General features: G+C 46.3%; 1 protein-coding gene across 2 annotated transcripts in view; it reads right to left on the reverse strand.

Annotated features, from left to right (window-relative positions):
- The window catches only part of GLI2 (GLI family zinc finger 2), a 198,409-nt gene that overhangs the window by 67,664 nt on the left and 111,266 nt on the right, over window positions 1–19,479 (reverse strand). For both annotated transcript variants that reach the window (XM_062578770.1, XM_062578771.1), the window contains exon 3: window positions 5,082–5,187. In XM_062578770.1, coding sequence (XP_062434754.1) covers window positions 5,082–5,187 — 106 coding nt within the window. The remainder of the gene's footprint in view (window positions 1–5,081; window positions 5,188–19,479) is intronic.

The following is a 19,479-nucleotide window of genomic DNA, read 5'->3' on the forward strand; positions in this document are numbered from 1 at the left end:
ACTCTGCAGTTAAGGACTTGATTTTGCAAAGCTGACACTAAGAGTCCCCTTGGTTTGAAGCAAAGGGAGTTGTTGCCAGAGACTGGGCCCCAGAGGAGTAAACTTTTTTGTGAAGCAGCTCACTAAAATGTGAAATATCCCCTTTGTTACAAAAGGGGCCTGTTCTAACACATGAAGTGAATTTGTTTGGTTCAGCTTTGAAGCTGCTGAAACATCCTGGCTGACGACTTTCACCCAGAAACACTGATCTATGTTCTCTCTACAGCCAACACTGCAGAGTGAAATTCTAACAAATCAATAAAAACTGTATATAGGAAAAAAAAATATAACACCTACCATTACTCATCCACAGAGTCTGGGCCATCTTGTGCTGCAAAAGACACAGGGATCGCAGAGAAAAACAGTACTTGGCTGTGTAATTTAATACATTATTGCAATGGTACACCAAATGGGTCGGAATCTGCAAATTTATTTCTGTCATTTCCTAGCTTTTGAGTGCTATATTGTGCAACTTCAACATTAAATGAATGTTGTTTGGAGGAAGAGATGCCTCATACAATTTATATTTACCGATACAATTTCCTTCATTCTGTTTTACCTCTACAGTCCTGAACAAGATTTCATCCTGTACTAAGGTTCACTGCATCCTGCACTACACATTTTCATGGGGCTCCAATCCACCCTCTCTCACCTTTCTCCATATGACCGTGAACCCACACCCATTAGAACCCAGTCTGATGTTTTAAATCCATAATATTCCTATTGGTTTGCAATGCAGAGAACTCAAAGTATCATCTGAATAAGATGTTTTATGTTTTCCAAACTATCCAAGCAAGCATCATGATTCCACCAAAGCCTCTGTAGTTGTTCTTCATGGTGCCATCACTTCCAAAAATAAGACTGCTGTATCACCAAATGAGCAAAAATAACAGACAGTTTATAGAAAAGTGAGATGTCTTATGACTGGAGAAACACTATTTTACCCTGAAAAAATCATCAGAAGGGCATTTCAAGGGGCTACCAAAATAATCTGCTATGTGACTGGACTTATATACTAAAGACTCAGTAATCTGGAAGAAGACTCGAGCCCTAAAAACTATTTGTCATGCTTCTTAACAAGGAAATGACTGAGAGATTAATATAGACCAGAGCAAGCAGAAATCCAGCAGGATTTTCAGGCCCCTCTTTTGGCACAAGGGTCCTCTATTATTTGAGTTTTCCATACTCCCACCCATATTCTCCAAAAAACAAAACAAAACAAAAGAGTTCCAGAGACAGTCCTGATCAAGAGAACCTTGCAGATGAGTCCCTACAGGGAGGATAAAATAGCTTATGCTCTCATCAGGCCAAATGCAAGCAGTGATGAAGGGGAATGCACAGCCATATCACATCGCGCAATCAGGAAACAAACCTTTGACATAATGCAGCAGGCAGATTGTAAGACCCCATAGCTGACAACAAATGAGACTACACTTAATTTGCTGTGCAATGTTCATGTAATTAGATAAATTTGGTTCCAGCAAGACAGCAGACAGCTAGAATACGGTCTTGATGAATTGGGGGCTCTCTGTCAAGCACTGATCACATTAATCATAAAGCCAAAACTCAGTGACTCAATTTTTTTCCCAAACATTTACCATGTTCTTCTAGAGTGAAAATGTGCACGTGCCTTTTTGAGTTTTTACTTTAAACAAAAGAATGGACTTCTGCACTGCCAGGATAGAGTACAAAATTCTAGAGTCTCGACTGTGTTTGCAGAGTCCACCCAGCCCTGGAGAAGCCATGCAACAGCTAAGCATGCTGTAGTCCAGCTCTGCCACCATATTCTGAATGATTTTACATCAGATATCCTCCACCAGAGAGGAAAGTCAGCACTATGTTGTGGTCTCCAGAGCAAAGACTGGAGGAGAGAATGGGAAGATAAAAGTGAAGCAGAATGAAAAGTAGAAGAGGAAAGGGAAGGTGATAAGGCTGAGATGTTTGCAAATAAAATAGAAAGAGGGAAAAAAGTCAAGAGAAGCTCTACAACTAATGAAGACTTTCCCAGTGTGATTGTGCTGCACCCTAGGGCATTTGAAAAAGAGAGATAGAGAGAAGTTGTATTCCCTTGACTCTAAAATGCAGGCTCTTCTCAAATGAAAGAAGAAAACTCTCTTTTAATTCAAAAAAATGAGAGCAGGATAAGGCTCAGGACACAGCATAACACACAAACACTCACACATTCACAAAAGTGGATCTGTTTTTTCAGTCTGGGCTGTGTTCTCAAAATGCAGTACTTTTGCGCAGCTTCAGAAACACCACTGAAGCCTCTGCACAAAGACTACAGCCAAGAGGCAGTCTGCTCCATCCACCATCCACCGCGGCACAATGCCCGAGCAATACGGCTGAGCTTACCAACTGTTCCAAAGAAAACAACCTTTCCTCTTCTAACACTAATGACCAAGCTTTGTCTCTAATACCTTGGAAGTTTTCTTTGTGAGAGCTGCTGCTGAGAAGGTGAAGGGTCCTGAAGAAGGGTGATCGTATTTACTAACAAACTTAAATCCACCCCAAGCCCTAAGTATGGCAGCTCTTGATCTACAGTCAGACAAGTGTAGCCGTTGCTGGGACAGTAGATTATTAGCACTTTATTGACTACTTGGACATCCTCAAAATAACCCGCCCCCCCAGCAGCTCTAGGCTGCTTTTTGGAGACGACCTTGCTCCATGACTCTATAGGACAGATGCAGTGCACCTGATCCTCACTAGAAGGAGTGAAGGAGAGCAGGGTCGCTGCGTGATTTCCAAAGGACAAGCAAGGGGAAAAGACAGACTTAATCATGCAGCAACCCGGGGCTCTCCAGATTTTAGGAGTAAAAAAATAACCTGGTTTGAACAACCAACCATCTCCAATCCTCTTTTCTAATCAGTGTTGAATATTCTCCCCATTAGACGTTAACATGTGCTGTACTAGCTATAGCTACGTTTTATTAACAGTTTCCCCAGACTATTTTGGATTAATCTGTGTTTCCTTTTTCTACAGTTTTGCAACTATTTGAAGGCAAGGTCAAGATCATTTTACACAGCCCCCTCACAAATATCAGCTTCTCTTACTACCAACCTGTTCTTTCTTTGGCATAGATGGAACTACTCTGCCCCTTTAAACAACCAGTCAAACCAACTACCAGCCAAAAAGAGAATGACTTGTCTTCTGGTAGGATACAGGGGAATGCCCTATAATTTCTTTCCTGCAGCATTTGGAAACAGAATAAAGCCTTTCTAGCTGTGTGACACTACAGATCTCTTGACTTCTGCCATCTGCAGCACTCAGCTCCCAGGGGCTGTTCCTGCTGCTCATACCTCCCCAGAAAACACACAGCTCTACAAACAGCTCCTTAAAGGCCACGTGAACCCTGGCCAAGGCAGGATGGTCAGACTGGAGCAGGACTCTGATGTCTTGCTTTCCAGAGCATTTTGGAAACAAAGGAAGCACATCGAGAGTTTTCTAAATGATGAGCCCTAGTTCTCTTTTGCTTGCTCTTCCTGCAAAGTTTTGCCAGCTCTTTCGGACTTCTCTCCACTAAGCATCCTGGGACCTGCCGCTCTGCTGATGGCTGAACCCTGCGTGAGCACTGTGGGTAAAGGGATTTCAGAGCTGCCGTGGGACCACCAACCTCAGCATGCTCCTCCTCACCCTCCATGGGACTGCGAAACTACGATGGCACATTTTGGGGAAAGGATAAACTTTCCTGGCTGCACAGTCTATCACTACAGTCTCCTGCTTAGAGCTCCTTGCTCCTTTTTTCCTGCACTGATTGAAGTTAACATGGGATGAACCTAAATCTCTTTATGAACATAGCAACTAAATCATTTAGGAACAGAAAGGTCAGTAACCATGTGCACTCACTAGGGTAATCACACTCTCTCCTCATCTTCATTGGTAACAGCACTTTGAAAAGAGACAAGTACACGAAGGAGAAAAACGCGTCCTCCAGACACAACAGGTTGTACAGCACCCACTGCCTGTGGCAGCCTGGTTTAAAAGTCAAGCAAACAGCCCTTTACAGTGACAGGGTGGGTGCACAGCCACAGTGGCATGCTTGATGCATGCAAAGCTCCTCAGGCAGGTGACTGGTGGCATGGTATGGCCCTTCAGCATGCTGGGTCTGGGCAGCATAGCCCTAAAAACAGGCACCTACCACTATGTCAGCCCTGGAGGTGCAGCCCACGGCTAGTGTGGGGTCACCTTGGTTGAAAGCACACGCCTGTCTTCTCCTCTGGATGATGCTTCTCCAATGCCTGGATGTCTCTCAGCCCTCAGTGAAAGTGTCCTCATAGTTTCCCAAAGCAGCAAGGATTATTGAACTGTTAAGTTTTGTACTAAGAGCTTAACGGTGAACCCCCCTGTCCTTCCCAAACCCACTGCACAGGATCCAGCTCTCTGCTGGCCCTTCTGCCATTTGCTATCAGCAGCCACAGTGGATCGGAGAGCATGGCCTCTCCCAAGGAGGCTGTCACTGAAACCCAGGGCTCTGCCTTCTTCCAAGCACACCGTGGCTGCCTTGATACACACTTGAGGATCAGTCTCTACCATGTTTTGAAAACGCTGTATGGCTTGTCACAGCAGCTGCCTTATGAAATCAAGCTGAACAGTATGCCTTTCGCCTCCCTCTGAAACGGGAGGGAGGGACAAACAGTCCTGCAAGGTCTCCAGCGGAGGAAGCCACACTGGGTTTCTGCCAAGACAACACTAGAAACGACCCAGGTATTTTATGAAGTGTGATACACAACAGGCACAAAAAATACAGGCCTTGCCTGTTCCTGTGACCTCAGCTGAGTAATGATACAAAAACACTGTACTACCATCCTACTGCTGTAATGCACCGCACAGGTTTAATTGAGATGTTCAACACTGCTGGCAGACAGGTCAGCATTGCCGTCAGATGAGAAAGTGAGGCCTGGGACGGCCAGCTGCCTCGCTGAGGGTGGCGCAGGCAGCCTGCAAACAGGACGCCAAGTCTCTGCGAGTCAACGGCCAGATTCTGCATAATGGAGGCTGCCAACATTTTAGCAACACATCGGAGCAGAGATGCAAGACTTACCCGTGAATAGCGTGGATAGAGTGAGGTTCGTAATGGTATCGTCCTTCCTGGTGGCGCATGTCAATTGGCAAAGGAGCGTGGAAGGCCGGAAAAATGTGCTGCGGAACTGTTGAGGGGAATACAAGAAGAAGAAGAAAAAAAAAGGGACTTCAAAAACTTTTCCTTTCCTTTTAAAACAATTTCAAAGGCACTAAATCTCCATGAATTTCAGAGCAAGAGCAGTGCAAGACAAGGGGTCTTCATGATATCAGCGCTATCATACACCAGAGAAGTGGAATGAATAAATAATCAAAGTCATGCGGAGAAATCCTACATCTTCGACATAAAAGATCTCCAACAGGGTTTTTGACAAAGACAAGCAGCTAAGCGCTCTTTGAACTCAAGGAGATTATAGGAAGCACCAAGGAAAACTAGACTTGCAACGCAAATCAGACTCAACAGAGCCTGGCAGGATCCAGACCTGCATCGTCCCTCGTGCCTAGAGTGGCAGCAAACACCTTTCCTGAAGGTCTGTACACACAGGTTGGAAATATTTACCTAAAAATGTTACAGTGATAGCAGCACTCATGCAAACCGTGTAGGCAGTCGGAAGTGGCTCAAAAATGCCTAGTGCCAGGTTCTGAGAAAGGAGCCCAAATTGCTCTCACTTGTAATCACTTGAGGCCCTATTTTTTATTCATTTGAGAAGCTTGTTTCATCTTTGATGGAAAGATAAAGTGGTCTCAAAAGGCACAGAACACCTACATTGACTTATTAAATCTACAGGTTTTAATATTTATTATTGACCCCAAAAGTTACAGCGAGAATACTTGAGTGAGTCGAGCTGATGGAAAATTCATCAGATTATTTCTCTGCCCCACCCCCAGCAATTCTGCCTGGCCGCCTCGGCCTTTTGTTCAAAAATTGCAGAAGCTAAAGAAATACAATTAGCAGAGCCTCAATAACAATACCACAACAGCCCTCAGATGGGGCTCAACTCATCTGTAACAACTCTGATTTCTAGATTTGTATCAGGGATCGGTTTTAAAGATAAAAGGCTGTTTTTGTTCCGTCTTTACAAACAGTCATAAATTCTCAATTAAAAATTGTCCAATACTGTCCCACGTCTCCCTATTCCCTCTCTGGCTTGTTGCAGACGCCCTTCTGTATAACAGGAGATTAAAATCAAAACCAAACCCCTAAGTGAGCACTTCAAAACGCAGTCTGCATTCAGTATTTCTCTATAACTTGCCTCCATGACAGGCAGCATCTCTCTGTAAAGGGGGAAAAGCATCATCCAAAAGTGTCAAGGCTTGGGCCAAGTCATTCGCTGATGTTAAGCAAACTCCAGTAGCGCCAGACTCTTTTTCTATGAAAGACTTAAAATTCAGGCTTTCGCGTCTGCAACTCCGGCAGCAGCAGAGCTACGCTGACTCCATCGAACGAGACTGGGCTCCTTTCGGGTCTGCTGTGGAAAACCTGCATAAAATCCCCAAATATTTCTTTCCCAGCATATCAGCAAGAGGATCTGAGGCTCCTGCTCCCATCGCAACATGCAGTCCCCGAGCGCAGCACAGCAGAAGCGTGTCAGCCCGGCCGCGGGGAGAGGTGAGAGACTACACCAAAACAACCCTCCTGCCAACTCGGCTGAAAGGCGTTAAGCTAAGGTAGTCGGGGTGGAAAGTATTTAAGGCTGCGCAGCAGACTCGCTCTGCGTGCTGCAGCGCAGGGCTGGCACCGCACGCAGCCCGACACACTGGGAGCATTTTTGCAGCCCGCCTAATGCCCGGACACAGTAGGGTCCCTGTTAACCGCTTTCCCTGTCTGATCCTCCCCGCCTCCCCCTGCAGGAGCCCGGAGAGAGAATAAACTTGCGGCCTTTAGGATTTGCTTTGGCGGGAGAGTGATTCACCCTTTAATCGTACAGGGCAGGGAGGATCTGTTACATAAAGACACTTGCAAGGAGGCTTCATTTTGAGAGAGAGCCAGTGTTTTTCCAGGTCAGAAACGCAGCGCAGTTCAGGCAGCGCTGAAAAGTCACATCCCGTCTCCCGCCCGCGGCGCACCGTACAGCCTCTACGCTCCCCAAACCACGCTCGGCCCAAACCAGCGGCCAGTCCGGCAGACACCGAGGGACGCTGCTCGCCCCAGAGACACTGCTGCCCCCGGCCATGTGCTAAGCCCACAACCGCCAGCTGCCGTGGGGACCAGGCAGAGGGGTGCACGAAGGACTCACTTCCCCAAAGGCACGTGGGACCTTCTGCAGGCCAAGGGCCTCCTTCCTCCACGCGAGACTTATCCAAGAACCAGGATTTTATATCGCTGTGCACCAAGCACGGTCGCAAAACCAAACCAGCTCTGCACAGGCTTCCCCATGCCAGGCAACAGAAACATCCCTGCTAGCGTGAGCCCCTGGGCTGGACTTTCCGCAGTGCTCAGCCCCCATATTTATGCTATGTGAATAAATACAGAAGAGCAGGGATCCTCCTGTGGTCTCCAGTCCAACCTGAACAGCCCTACAGGGAAACTTTCACAGCCTCCTAAAATAAGGCGGCCACCCTGCCTGCAAGGAGCGGATCCAGGGCCGGGTTAACTCCCAGGCTGCAGGAAAGCACTGGCTGAAACTGTGCTGGGCGTCCAGGTAATGTCTGAGCAGTATGGGCAGCCATATGTTAACCCCTGAGCCCGTTCTCTGGACCAATTTTGTTCACTAGTGCAGACAAAACCATTGAAAAGAGGTCAAATCCCAAAGTCTCTTAAAAACTAGGCTGAGTACATCTTACTTTGCAACTGCCAATTACTGAATGATTGACTCGAGGTAATAGCTGTAATTTTTGTGGAAATAAAAGGGTCCTTCCCCGTCGCTCTGGAGAGCTGGGAAAAATAAAACACGGAGTGTTTCTTGCTTGGCCTCCACTCCTAGCTAGCTGCCAGCGTAAAAACAACGTCTGAAAAGAATTCCTCCCTCCTCACACCTCTGATTATTAATGGGAGAAAAATTCCCATGCATTTCCTCCCTCCCACTCACACAGTTGGGCTGGTTTTAGCATTTCAACCTATTTGGACAGTGGGGGAGTCTGCAATTTCACTTTTATTTGGCGCCTGTTTCACTCTCTGGTTGTCTTTACCCAAGACAGCCATGTGCTGTGTTTCGTTCCAGCCGAGGGCAAGGGAAATGATTATTTTTGGTGACTTCCCTTTCACATGTTCCACTTTAGGGCTTCCTTTCTGCTTCCTTTCCTTGGAGCACCAGCCAAACCTACCGGCTACGATTGTCGGTGTTGCTCCTTTTTATTCTATTCCAGGTGCTTGGTCAAAAATAATGAATGGTTTTATAGGCAATCAACTACCAATTCATAAACGTCAGCTTCTTGTTCCCACCCCTGCTGAAGAGAGCAGCGAGCTGGCAGCAGCACAGCAACACACGCCATTAACAAAGATGGATGTTTTACACATACGATTTAAAAAGACAATTATATTCAATTACTTCAAATAAGTCATGGTGATATATTTCTGAATAGCCACGGGAAGGGCGGTACGATGATTAGGGCAATGAATTTGCCAACTTTAATCTAATCAAGGCAATCTCTTGTTTAGCATTATCTGCTTTACGGTGGCAGAGGATTTACCAAACCCAAGCAATCTCTGCAGATTTAACGCCAAATCTGCCTAATTAGTGTTAGTGACGATTATTATACACAGGAAGAAGCTTTTAGCAGCAGGCCTGAGGAAAGTTTCTCCCCAGGAGAAGGCTTAGCCATGCCCAGCCATTAGGCACAACACAATGAACTGCAAAAGCAAAACAGGGCCCTCAAAAGTCTTGTCAACATTTTCTCTGGCGCCCGCAGAACAAAGAGAAAACTGAAGAACAAATCAAAGCAGTATCAAATGGACAGTGGCAAAGGAAAAAGAAAACACAATGTTTTGCACAGAAATAACATTGCTCTTGCTCTTCATTAAGTTTATGGCACGTAACTGCTGAGATAAAGTATGACGGTACATTAGAAACCCACAGGTGGGAGCCCCACCTTGCACCCAACCGCTGCTCCTACAGGAATGCATCTGCCGCGCTGCACGGGCTGATAAGGGAAAAGATGCTGCTACCTGTCCCCACTTGTCAGAGCTGATTTTCTGGCCAAGGTTTATTAGCAAGACACGGACCTCCCACTGCTATATTCTCATCCTCTTCTATTCAGAGGCCAGCCAACCCTCTGGCTTCAAAGAGAACAGATATGAAGCAGAAATGCGAGTTTAAAGGGGATGTCCCTTTGCCGAAAATCCCAGGAATCAGGGAGGGAGGCATCAGAAACGGGCATTTTTTGAGGATGATGCAGGCTTTTGATTATCTCTGCAGATAAGCCTGTGCTTCAAGAGAAGCGTACACTGCACACATCGGTCTGTACCGCGAGCAAAGGAGCCGTTTTGACATCACACACAGCAGCAACTCTTTTTGAGCCCAGAAAGGAGAATTACGAAGGGTCAAGTAATCTTTTTCTATTCCAAATGCTTCAGCCTGCACACGTGATTCTTTTTCTTCTTCCTTTTTTTTTCCCTTTTTCCTTTCAAAGCAATAGGACCCCACACCACTAAATTGTTACATCTTGCAGTCTGCTTTGACAAAAACAGTTTTGAAAGCCTTTCCTTCTCCAAGGGGCTCGAACGAATCCCCGTAACTGGAAACAGAGTGGCCCCCGATGGAAGGAACAGTGACAGACAGGGGAAAACCCAAACTACTGCGCCTGTTACCAGCTTTCCAAAACCGACAAGCATTTAAAGCACGTCTTATGTTACCCCTTGGAGCTCTGGCGTAGTAACCCCGGAGGTCAGGGCCGCAGCAAGAGTGGGGATAGGAAAACACGACGAGGAGTGCAGCAGGCATGCTCCGTGCCATCCGATACGCCCCGGGAATCCCACTGGTTTATCTAAACCACATGCACGCTGCACAGGCCAGGAGGTGGGCTCCAAGAATGTGTTTTTCTTGCAGACACCCTCTCCAACAAAATCCTCCCTAGGAGCAAGTGGTCCCAGCTCTGAGTGGGATCCTTTGCTGTGTTAGGAACGGAGCATGGCATTTTTGCAATCAACAGGCAAGCTACTTGTTCAGGAAAAAAAAAAGAAAAAGGAAGATTTCTACCTGAACAATTCGGCATCAGTAATGCTTTTTTCCAGACACATTTCCTTTTTATAAAAGAAAAAAAATAACGATTTCTTGAGATCCCATTTGGCTTGACATCCTGCGACTTCTGTGACACGTGATCCTTTTCACAAAGGGATCGCAGATTACCTTGCAAGGACTAATTAAACTCCACCTCACCTTAGAAAGAGAAGCAAGCATTTATACCCATTTGATACACGTCCCTTTTTACTCACGGAGGACTGAGTGAAGCAGAATAACTTGCCCAAGTCTAAAAGGTCAAACAAGTAGCAGTTTCCAGAGATAGCAAAGCAGAGTCACCTCAGCCTGTGGTCTTCAACCACAGCAGGCAGAAATTGCAGCTTTGTCTCTGAAAAGCTTCAGAGTCCCAGGGTATTGGACTGATGTGGATTAGCGAGAGAAAAACTTCCCCAGACAACAGCTTACACAATCCTGTCACCAAGGTGGCACTAGCAACTTTGCACAAACAGCTGACCCAGAAAAAATGAAAAGGAAGATGTCCCAAAAGATGCTAGCGAGCATCTGCTAGCGCTGACACAGCACTAATGCTGTACTTCCGTGAGCCAGGTCTGTAATACCGAAAATCACAGAGATGCCACTTCGTGCAACACTGTGGTTTGCAATGCTTGGTGCTTTTTTCCCAGGTCCATCTCCTCTGAAAAGGATAACAGCAAAGTAGCCCCTACCCATGCTAGACGTTACATATAAAACTAAGCCACCAGAAGATGCACTTGCAAGCTTTCCCCACCCCTAGAGCACAGGCTCTTCTTACTGTCCACATTTTCTCCTGGAGGTCCTCATTTCAGTCTCTTCTCAAAGGCAAGGTTGCAGCTACAACAAAGTGCTCTTCAGCAAAAGAAGTCTAAAGCATCAGGTGAGAATTAAATCAGAGACAGTGTTCATTTTGCTGTTATGCTTTTTAAACTCCGTTTTATCCACGCTGCATATTTTAACATGACACACTTTGGCCCCAACTGACTCCAAGGCAGCAAATTTCAAGTCTGCTTTGAAACGGCGAATAACGAATCAGGCTTTGCTCCAGAGAGTTTGCACAGTGACTCCCCTCACTTCGGACAGCGCAGAGACCCCCCGAGCTCGGCTTCGGGGCGAGCCAGGCGGGCGCCCGCGCGGCGCCCCGCTCCCGGGCTGACGCCCGTGCCGGCACAGCCGGACCGCGGGCGCTACGTGGGAAGGAAAGCCCAACCTGGCCCTGGGTGAATGCGTGTGTGTGTGTGTGGCTACTTGCCCCCTTTGATGTTTTTTGTTTTTTTTTCCCCCTTGGCCTTTCAGCGTTGGAGTCGCAATGCCACCCCTATCGCCCAGCGCTTCAAGGTTGTAGGTGTCGGCGAGGGAGATGGTTTTTGTGTTTATGTGACGTCCCCAGAATAATGATCTCGCTGTTTAAGTGAGTTGAGCGAATGAATGAGCACAAGAAAAACATCTTTACTGAAAGCAGAGCCAAAGTTAATGCACCATTAATAATGGCCTGGGTGAATTACTGGAAGAGATAATAGGGCCGGGGTCAGGGAAGGTCCGAGACAAAGAACGGGGAAAATTGGGTCACAGAAACATGACAGAGCAGATCACATCGGTACGCCCGTGGGATTCTCCTCAGATGAAGTCATGTATTACCACACAGAATATTAACTGCTTTGCAGGGAGAGCCATTCCCAGAACTATCACTCAAATCAATAGAGGGAGGAAGGGCGAGAGCAGAAACACACAGCAGATGCCTCTTAGCTCCGATCAAGCCTCCATTCGACTGCTCAGCTTCAACGTCGTTTTGATAGCTTGCAAAATACACCAAGCGCACGCTTACTTTTGAAAGGGATAATTATGTGGTTGCTAATTACGCTGATCTGTGTATTTTTTAAGCGTGGAGATGGACATCCGTCTCAAGGAGTAACCGTCCTCTCCAAACTGCAGCACACTGCATTTCAGGCAAAGCCGTTCCAGGTGCTGTGGCAGCGACAGCTCTTCTGCCTCCAAAACCACCCCGCAGGTTGGTGGACTGGACACACCGCCACAATCCCCATCTCCAGCCCCACCAGGTGCCCGACTTCACGACGCTGAATTATTCACTGAATCGCTGTGCATCAGGATTTCCTCGTCTTAAAATGGAGATGGTAACACCTCCCTACCTCAGAGGTTTGGTTAATGTTTAGACAGCACTCCAGAAATGATGTGGTAATTAAGTGCCCAGTATTACTGTATCAACGCTGCATGACCTTCGTTAAGGGTGTTAAACCTGTCAGTCTCTTCCTGGGCAAGAGAGTTATAACCTTTTCTCCACAGGGAAAATTTAGATCAAAAATTTAAAACTTCATGAACATAATTCTACAGAAATAGGTTTTCTATAGAAAACGCAGCCTTTTCATTACGGAGTCAAACCCTGAAATATGTCATCTGCTCTGAAATCCTGCTTTCCGCCTTGGCCACCGGCAAGGGGGAACCCAGCTGCTGCCAGTGGGGGGGATGAGGACACCGGGATACTCCTGCAACACCCTCTCGCATGTCAGCTGGCTTCGCACCAGAATTCAATTTTGACCAAAAGCATAGGCTTTCTGGCACTTTTCTTGTTGAGAAAACAGGCATTTTCTGAAGTATGCAGACAACTTGCACTGAAAGATCTATTCTTGCTCTTCTAAAACAGGTTGTACCCAAAATTTTCAACAGCTTCAAAACAGGATGGGGCGGATGAATTTATTCAAGTCTGTGAAAGTACTTTGAGACATTCAGGCGGGAGTCTGTGAATAAAGGCGATACATTATTTATTATTCTACCAGAGTCCTGGGGGCTTCTGGTTGCTGCTATGTGGTTGCCTTACGGGGACAAATCATTATTTTTATACATCTGGGAAGGATAAATAACATGAAAGAATAAGTCTCCCACAGCCAGGTTCTGCCACGGGGACCCCAGTGAGTACGAGGCAGTCCTGCAGAGGGTTGCCCGAGATTCACCTGCATACCTAAGCTCCAGTGGTTTTCTGAACACAATAATTAGAAAAATGTCTTTAGCAGCACTGCTGCTACTGGCAGTAAGTCCTAAAAAGCTTGAGTTGGCACAAGGCTAAGTACAACAGCTTTCAAAAAGTGAAAAAACCTTTTAGAGGAACTTACAGATACCTTCAAAAACAGCCCCCAAAAGATCAAAATGCTTTATGACCTGTTATATTTTAGAATACAAGAAGAATATGGAGGTGATGAACTCAAAACGCTTTGACTTTATTACAACAGTATCTGCCAACACAGGAAGCGCCTGAAACACATTTCACTTCCTGGCAAATTTAGGGGGAAAAAAATAGCCTTTTCTCCTAAGTGAGCCCTGAGTTCTTCTCTGGGACAAAATGAAATTTCAAACATCAGCGTAGCAACTGCGCATGGCAACCTGCTCCGCTGCTAGGCAGCTGCTGGCAAAGTCACCAAAGCCTCGGTCTTTGAGCTGCAGCACAAAGTGTTGCTGTCGAGGCCCTCGGCTTCAATCACAATGAGCATCTCGGGCCAAACGTGTTCATCGCCGGAGCACAGTCAGGCACGACGCCAGGGGATGAGTCTGCTTAAATGCTTCAGTCAAGGGAGGACGTAAGCCGCAGACGTTAGGACGGGGCTGGACAACAGGAGGCAAATGTGCCGGCCGGGCAACGCTGCTGCCAGCCAACGCGTCCCGTCACACCTGACGTCCTTATCCAGGACCAAAACCTCCCGCTGGCCCCGACTCTGCTCTCTGAGTGAGGAGCTGCAATTTCCAAACAGCAGAAAACAAAACTGAACGGCCTGATGCGGCTTATTAATTCCACAGGTCCTGAGCTGCAAACATGGGGAGTCTTGAAAAATCACGTAACTGCCAGGCTGTCAGGCCAAAATGCATGTCGAGGACGCTGCCAATCTGAGAGTTATTAACAAACAACGAGGCCGCAAGCCCTGACGGCACCGAGCGCCTTGTTACTTCTACTCGTGCTGCATCCCAACAGGAAGTACTTAATAAGAATAATAATATCCCGAAAGGCCAACCTACGGCAGTGCAATTAAAAACTTTTCTGTCTCACTTTGGGGGGGGGGAAGAGGGGGAAATTAAAATCAGACAGGAAATTCCACTAGAACAAGCTGGCTTATGTCCTAATAACACGGGACTGTGCCAACTCCTCCAAAAAGCAGAGGAGAGGGGAGAAAAAAAAAGAAAAAAGAAAAAAAAAAGAAAAAAAGAAGCCCTCTAGACTGACTCAGATCTGAGGCCACACTTTGGTTCGACTGTGGCTGCAATTCTAAAGGGAGAAAGGCAGCTCAATCAAATAAAAGGAAGTTTGCTTTTCTAGTACGCTGCTGTTATATAATGTAACTGTTGTATTAAAGCGAAGCCACGGCAGCTTTGTCAAGGAAACACACAGGCCGATAAGCCTGAAGGGCCAGATGGATCTTGGGGCTTGTTCTCCCAACAGCTGCTGCAAGAGAATGGAAAAAAAGAAGAAAAGGGTTGGGGGGGGGGGGGTGGAAATCCCAACTAGCTAGCAAGAAATCCTGGAGCGTAAGGGCCGGGGAGGGAGGTGGGGGGCAGACCAGATGGTGGGTAAACTTGTGACTGCCTGGATGAGGTTTTAAGTGTCTTACAGTTAAAGGCAGTAGGAAAAAAAATCAGTATGTCAAAAACATCCATGCAAGAACACAGATCCCTCCAGAGAGCTAGGTTAAGGAAGAAAATGTTCCTACAGGTTTAACGGGAGAAGTTTTTCTGAGTTTTTATGAAGCATCATCCATCTTCCTCAAAAGCCAGCAGCAGCCTGAATTTCAGACTTGCAACTCCAGCTGATGCTGCAGTCTCCAAAAAAACGGGCCAAGGAGATTTGCCATTGACTGCTTTGGGACCAAGCCAATGAATGGTAAATTCTTCCAGCAGCATCTTCCCCCTGTGTATTTCATGTTAAAGCTCATTTCACAGTAGGAGCCACATCTCTTGAAAGAGCTTGTGAAAAGTGACTGTGCGAACCTCAGCCAACCGCTAAGTGTCTTGAGCATTCCTAGATAGCCCTGTCCCATCTCCTGAGGTCCCGCTGCCAGATGGGGGCGGGGGGAAGGCCCCCACCATCCTCAAGGCATTTCTTTTTCTTGGTACCCCAAGGAGAGAGAAAATGCATTTAATAAATGCACAAATGAGGCCCTGACAGAGATCGTGTCTCTCCTGGAAGGGTGCTGTGCAAGAGAGCAGAGCACCGACTGCACGCCGTGCTACACCACGACCAGCTAATCTGGTCCCAGAGCTTTATTTTAAACCTGAGCAAATCTTTCCTCATTTCTCAAAGTACAACTGCTTCAACTCATCTGTTAAACAAGGATAAACTGCAATTTGCCATTACACAGAGACATTATGGGAGATGCACTTAATAGTCATTTATAACCAGGAGGCACTAGAGGACACAGAGATACCTTCAGCTGCATCCCACATCACCAGACCCAGGGTCTCCACAATGAGATGCAGAAGAAAGGTCAGAACTGGCAAAGAAGGAGGAGAGAGACATGCTACGACACAGCGCACTCTGCACAACACCTCATCCTACCGCAATGCTAGCAGAGCCCCGACCACACACCTTCTGCTCATGCAAACAAGAAGCTATTCATGAGCATCATCCCAAGATGCAGCCTTATGAGCAAGTCTATAGGTGAGGGTGGCTTTTAGCATTCAGATCTGCCCTGCCTCACACCCGCAGCCATGCATTCACACCCCGCCCCTGAGGTGCCACCAGCACTCACGCAATCACACACCCAGCCACCTCAGGGAGTTCATCCAGTTGAAAACTAATCACTAAACATTTTTATCACATAGGTTTTCAGCTGGATCTATTCCCTGAACCAGTTTAACGTGAGATTGTTCGTGCAAGAGCGAGCAACAAATGCCCTTCAGCTGCAGTTCAGTGAACTCTTCCAGCCAGCATGGGCCCTGGCTGCCACTGAAAGCAGCAGTCCTGACCTCCCCTGGCCACTAATCCCTACTTCAAGCCACTCTCTCCATTACAGCAGCCAGGCTGTTTCTGGGTGGCTGTATGTGTGAGGAACACATCCCAGTGAAAAATAACTTAAAACCCGTCCCAAAGTCTGGTGTTCAGATGGAGGAGCTTCATGGCCTAGCTTATAGCACAGCCTCCCAGATGCTTGCCTGGGAGATGGCATGGCTGCTTATGCATAGGTTGGTCAAACTATGCTTAGAGTAGCTGCACTGACTTAGCTTTTGCAGACTAAATACATATCCCAGAATCCATAAGGCAACACAGCAGCAGCTGTTGGCACAAGGTAACTTGCAGAAGCTGGAAAACAGCTTTGCATAAGAAAACTCTGAAGGATACGCTTAAATCTCACGAACGCACGTGTGCAAGTGCCCACAAGAAAGGGCAGACCAGCCACCGTAAGTAAAGGCCTCCCTGAACAATCTCTCCCACCACAGAGCTGCTGCTGCTGCCATCACGGGGACACCCATACCCACTCACGCTACAAAGACAGAACCTTGATCTTCCAGGACAAGGCTGTGCTTCAAGTGCCATGCTAGCATTTCTAGCCTCCCCAATCCGAACCACAGAAGCAAGTTCGCTTTCTTCATGCATCTGCACCTCCAGGCACTAAATTAAACTGAAATCAAACTGTTCCTATAGGCAAAAGCTGGAAAAAAGCTTCCCTCCATATGAAAGGTCTATTTACATTATTTGTAAATCGAACAAATAGTTTGGAAAATCCCTGAACAGAATCTGCTCTGCATTTTGACCAAACTTCTTTCTAAAAATGGAAATGAAGTACTATGTTTTATTAGCCATAATACAATTACAGGGATGGGAATTTTTCTCGCACCTATTCCCAGGTGATAAGCACCTCAGTAGCCTTCAACTAAGAGTCTGGCCAGCTTTCATACTTCAGGACATCACTGCCAAAAGCATTCCTAGCCCGTAAAGATCGGGAGGACACCGCAGGCGCCAGCACTCACCCAAGTGAAAGGCAGCTTGCTGCTTTTCAGCAAACACAAAGTCTTACTGGGAGAGGGGTGAGGAAGTTATCTGCTTTACTCAGCTGTGGTTTTGGTGCTGGCTAATAACTCCCATGCATCATCCTGCCTTGGTATGAAAATTTTCTGACTGGTGTTAAAAATGGTCCCAGTGCAGTTTGCAGTGTGTTCTCCAGGCAGCTCATGCAAAATGCTTGTTGTTAGCATGCTGCTTGTGTAATTAGGGTGCTTACGACTGGAAGGGGTCTTGGGAAGGTCCTGAAGAGTGATTGCAGTTCAGAATACTCACCCACCTGGCAACACGCTGATTTATGGCCCGCTCAGTTAATAGCCCTGCTTAACACAGGAGTTTGTCGAGATTAAGTAATTGCCTTAAACAAAAAGTTTATTATCTTTAAGTCTCTGCTGATGAATGACTGGGTGTTAGGGGAATCATGTGAAAGATCATCTGTGATTCCCTCCCACTTTAAGGGGAAGAAAAAAAAAGATTTTAAAAGACAAGTTTTTCCAAAGGAGTTTGAAAACTCATAACTTGCACTGAAACATGATTGCAGACACAGTTACAAACAGGAGGTTTTAGGTATTGGCTAGAATCTAACAAATAGCTCTAGTAACAGCACTCTGCAGTTCTGCGATGTGTTTCTCCCAAGAACTCCAAAATGTTTTGCAAACATTAATTAAAACTACCCTCGAGAGACAACTGATCCTATCTTACAATAATAAGGTTAGGAATAAATTAAGAAGTAAAGTCTATTTTGTTTTTATACATAACAGTGACCCTTCCCATCACAGAAAAATCCGGAAACTTTGCAATCTAGGGAACGTTGTAAATGACTAAAGTTAAAGGATCTTGCACGCTAAATTCTGCGGCAGTTTTTGCTCATCTCTATTTCCAGATGCTTTGGCAGGGTTAATTGACTTGATTTAAGGTCACCCACTTCCATGGCCTCATGAAACTTGGATCCAGCAGCGCACCAGGGCACACGAGGCTGTGACCTGCCCCGCGTGTGCCCTGAGAGGGGATACGGAGAGCAGCGCGGTGGCCTCGTGCAAGGAGATCATGCAGCTTAAATCTTTCCATTGCGCCCCTGAATTTGCTCAGAGCGGGCCCACGAGCACAAACACGTGTCGAAAGAGCTTGGACACGAGGCTAACAGGCAGGCGGCGTACGCAGCGCAGGCAAAACCCCCATCCCTGTTGCAACCACTAAATAATGTTCCCACAGCTCATACTGTCAGATGTGCTGTGCCTCTCCACTTCAAGTCCTTCCTGCAATAAAGTGAAACTTGGCTCCAGCTTTTTTTCTAGCACTTCTCATATTACCTTTTAAGTCAGATACATATGGTTCAGGAAACACAGATTTGCATGAAAGGATGGACACGGAGAGAATATAAACTCCTCAAAAAGAAAAAAAAAAGAAGAAAAAAAAAGAACGAGATGTGCAAGACTCCCTTGGCCCCAAACACACACACACTGCTCCCCAGCATATTAATCAAGAGCCTGATGAGATTCCTTTTGAAATCCCCCAAAAGATTTCCATAGACTTCAGTGGCATTTGGATCAGGCTACAAATTCAGAATAAATCATAAACTGGCTACATCTGCCAAGCTTATTTCTTTCTTCTCCAGTTTTCAGAACAAATCCATTTTACTGCTGGGAAAAAGCAGAGTGAAATAACTGACAGGAGTTCAAATATCCTGCATCTCTCCACATATTAATTCAGGCTGTCGCTGTCTCCCATAATGCTGGGAAGGGAAGGAGATCACTTCAGCCAGATGAACATGCAAAGGCTGTGCTGGTTTCATTTATGTGCATTTTGCTTTTTAACATAACCAGTGCTAACCCCTTCTCTCAGGTTGAAAGTAATACTTTTGGGGACTGAAGCACAGGTTTAAGCTAAGCTCAGATAAAACAAAGGACACCCAGCACTGAGGCAATCTAATGATTAGCATGTAAGAAAATCCCAACAAATCAAACCATGAATGATCGCCATTTTCCTGGGTAGACAAATAGCGATTTTGGGGAGGCTCTCCTACTTAAGGATGTCTAATTTTAAAGCAGGTGAAAAAACTTCAAGACTTCAAGATGTAGCACCAAGAGTTCCTTGTATAGCTTGGGATGGTTTTATTAATTCATTGCCAATATATTTACTCCCAAATTGGCAGATTCTTCAGCACGTACCCTCTACTACTGTTTGTTCTCAGTGGAGAAAATAAGGAATAGTTTCCCCTCACTCCAATCACAGTCCGAGTGATCCATACTGAAAGTATCCAACCTGGAAGAGTT

Source organism: Rhea pennata, chromosome 6, assembly GCF_028389875.1.
Source record: "Rhea pennata isolate bPtePen1 chromosome 6, bPtePen1.pri, whole genome shotgun sequence".
Classification (NCBI taxonomy): Eukaryota; Metazoa; Chordata; class Aves; order Rheiformes; family Rheidae; genus Rhea; species Rhea pennata.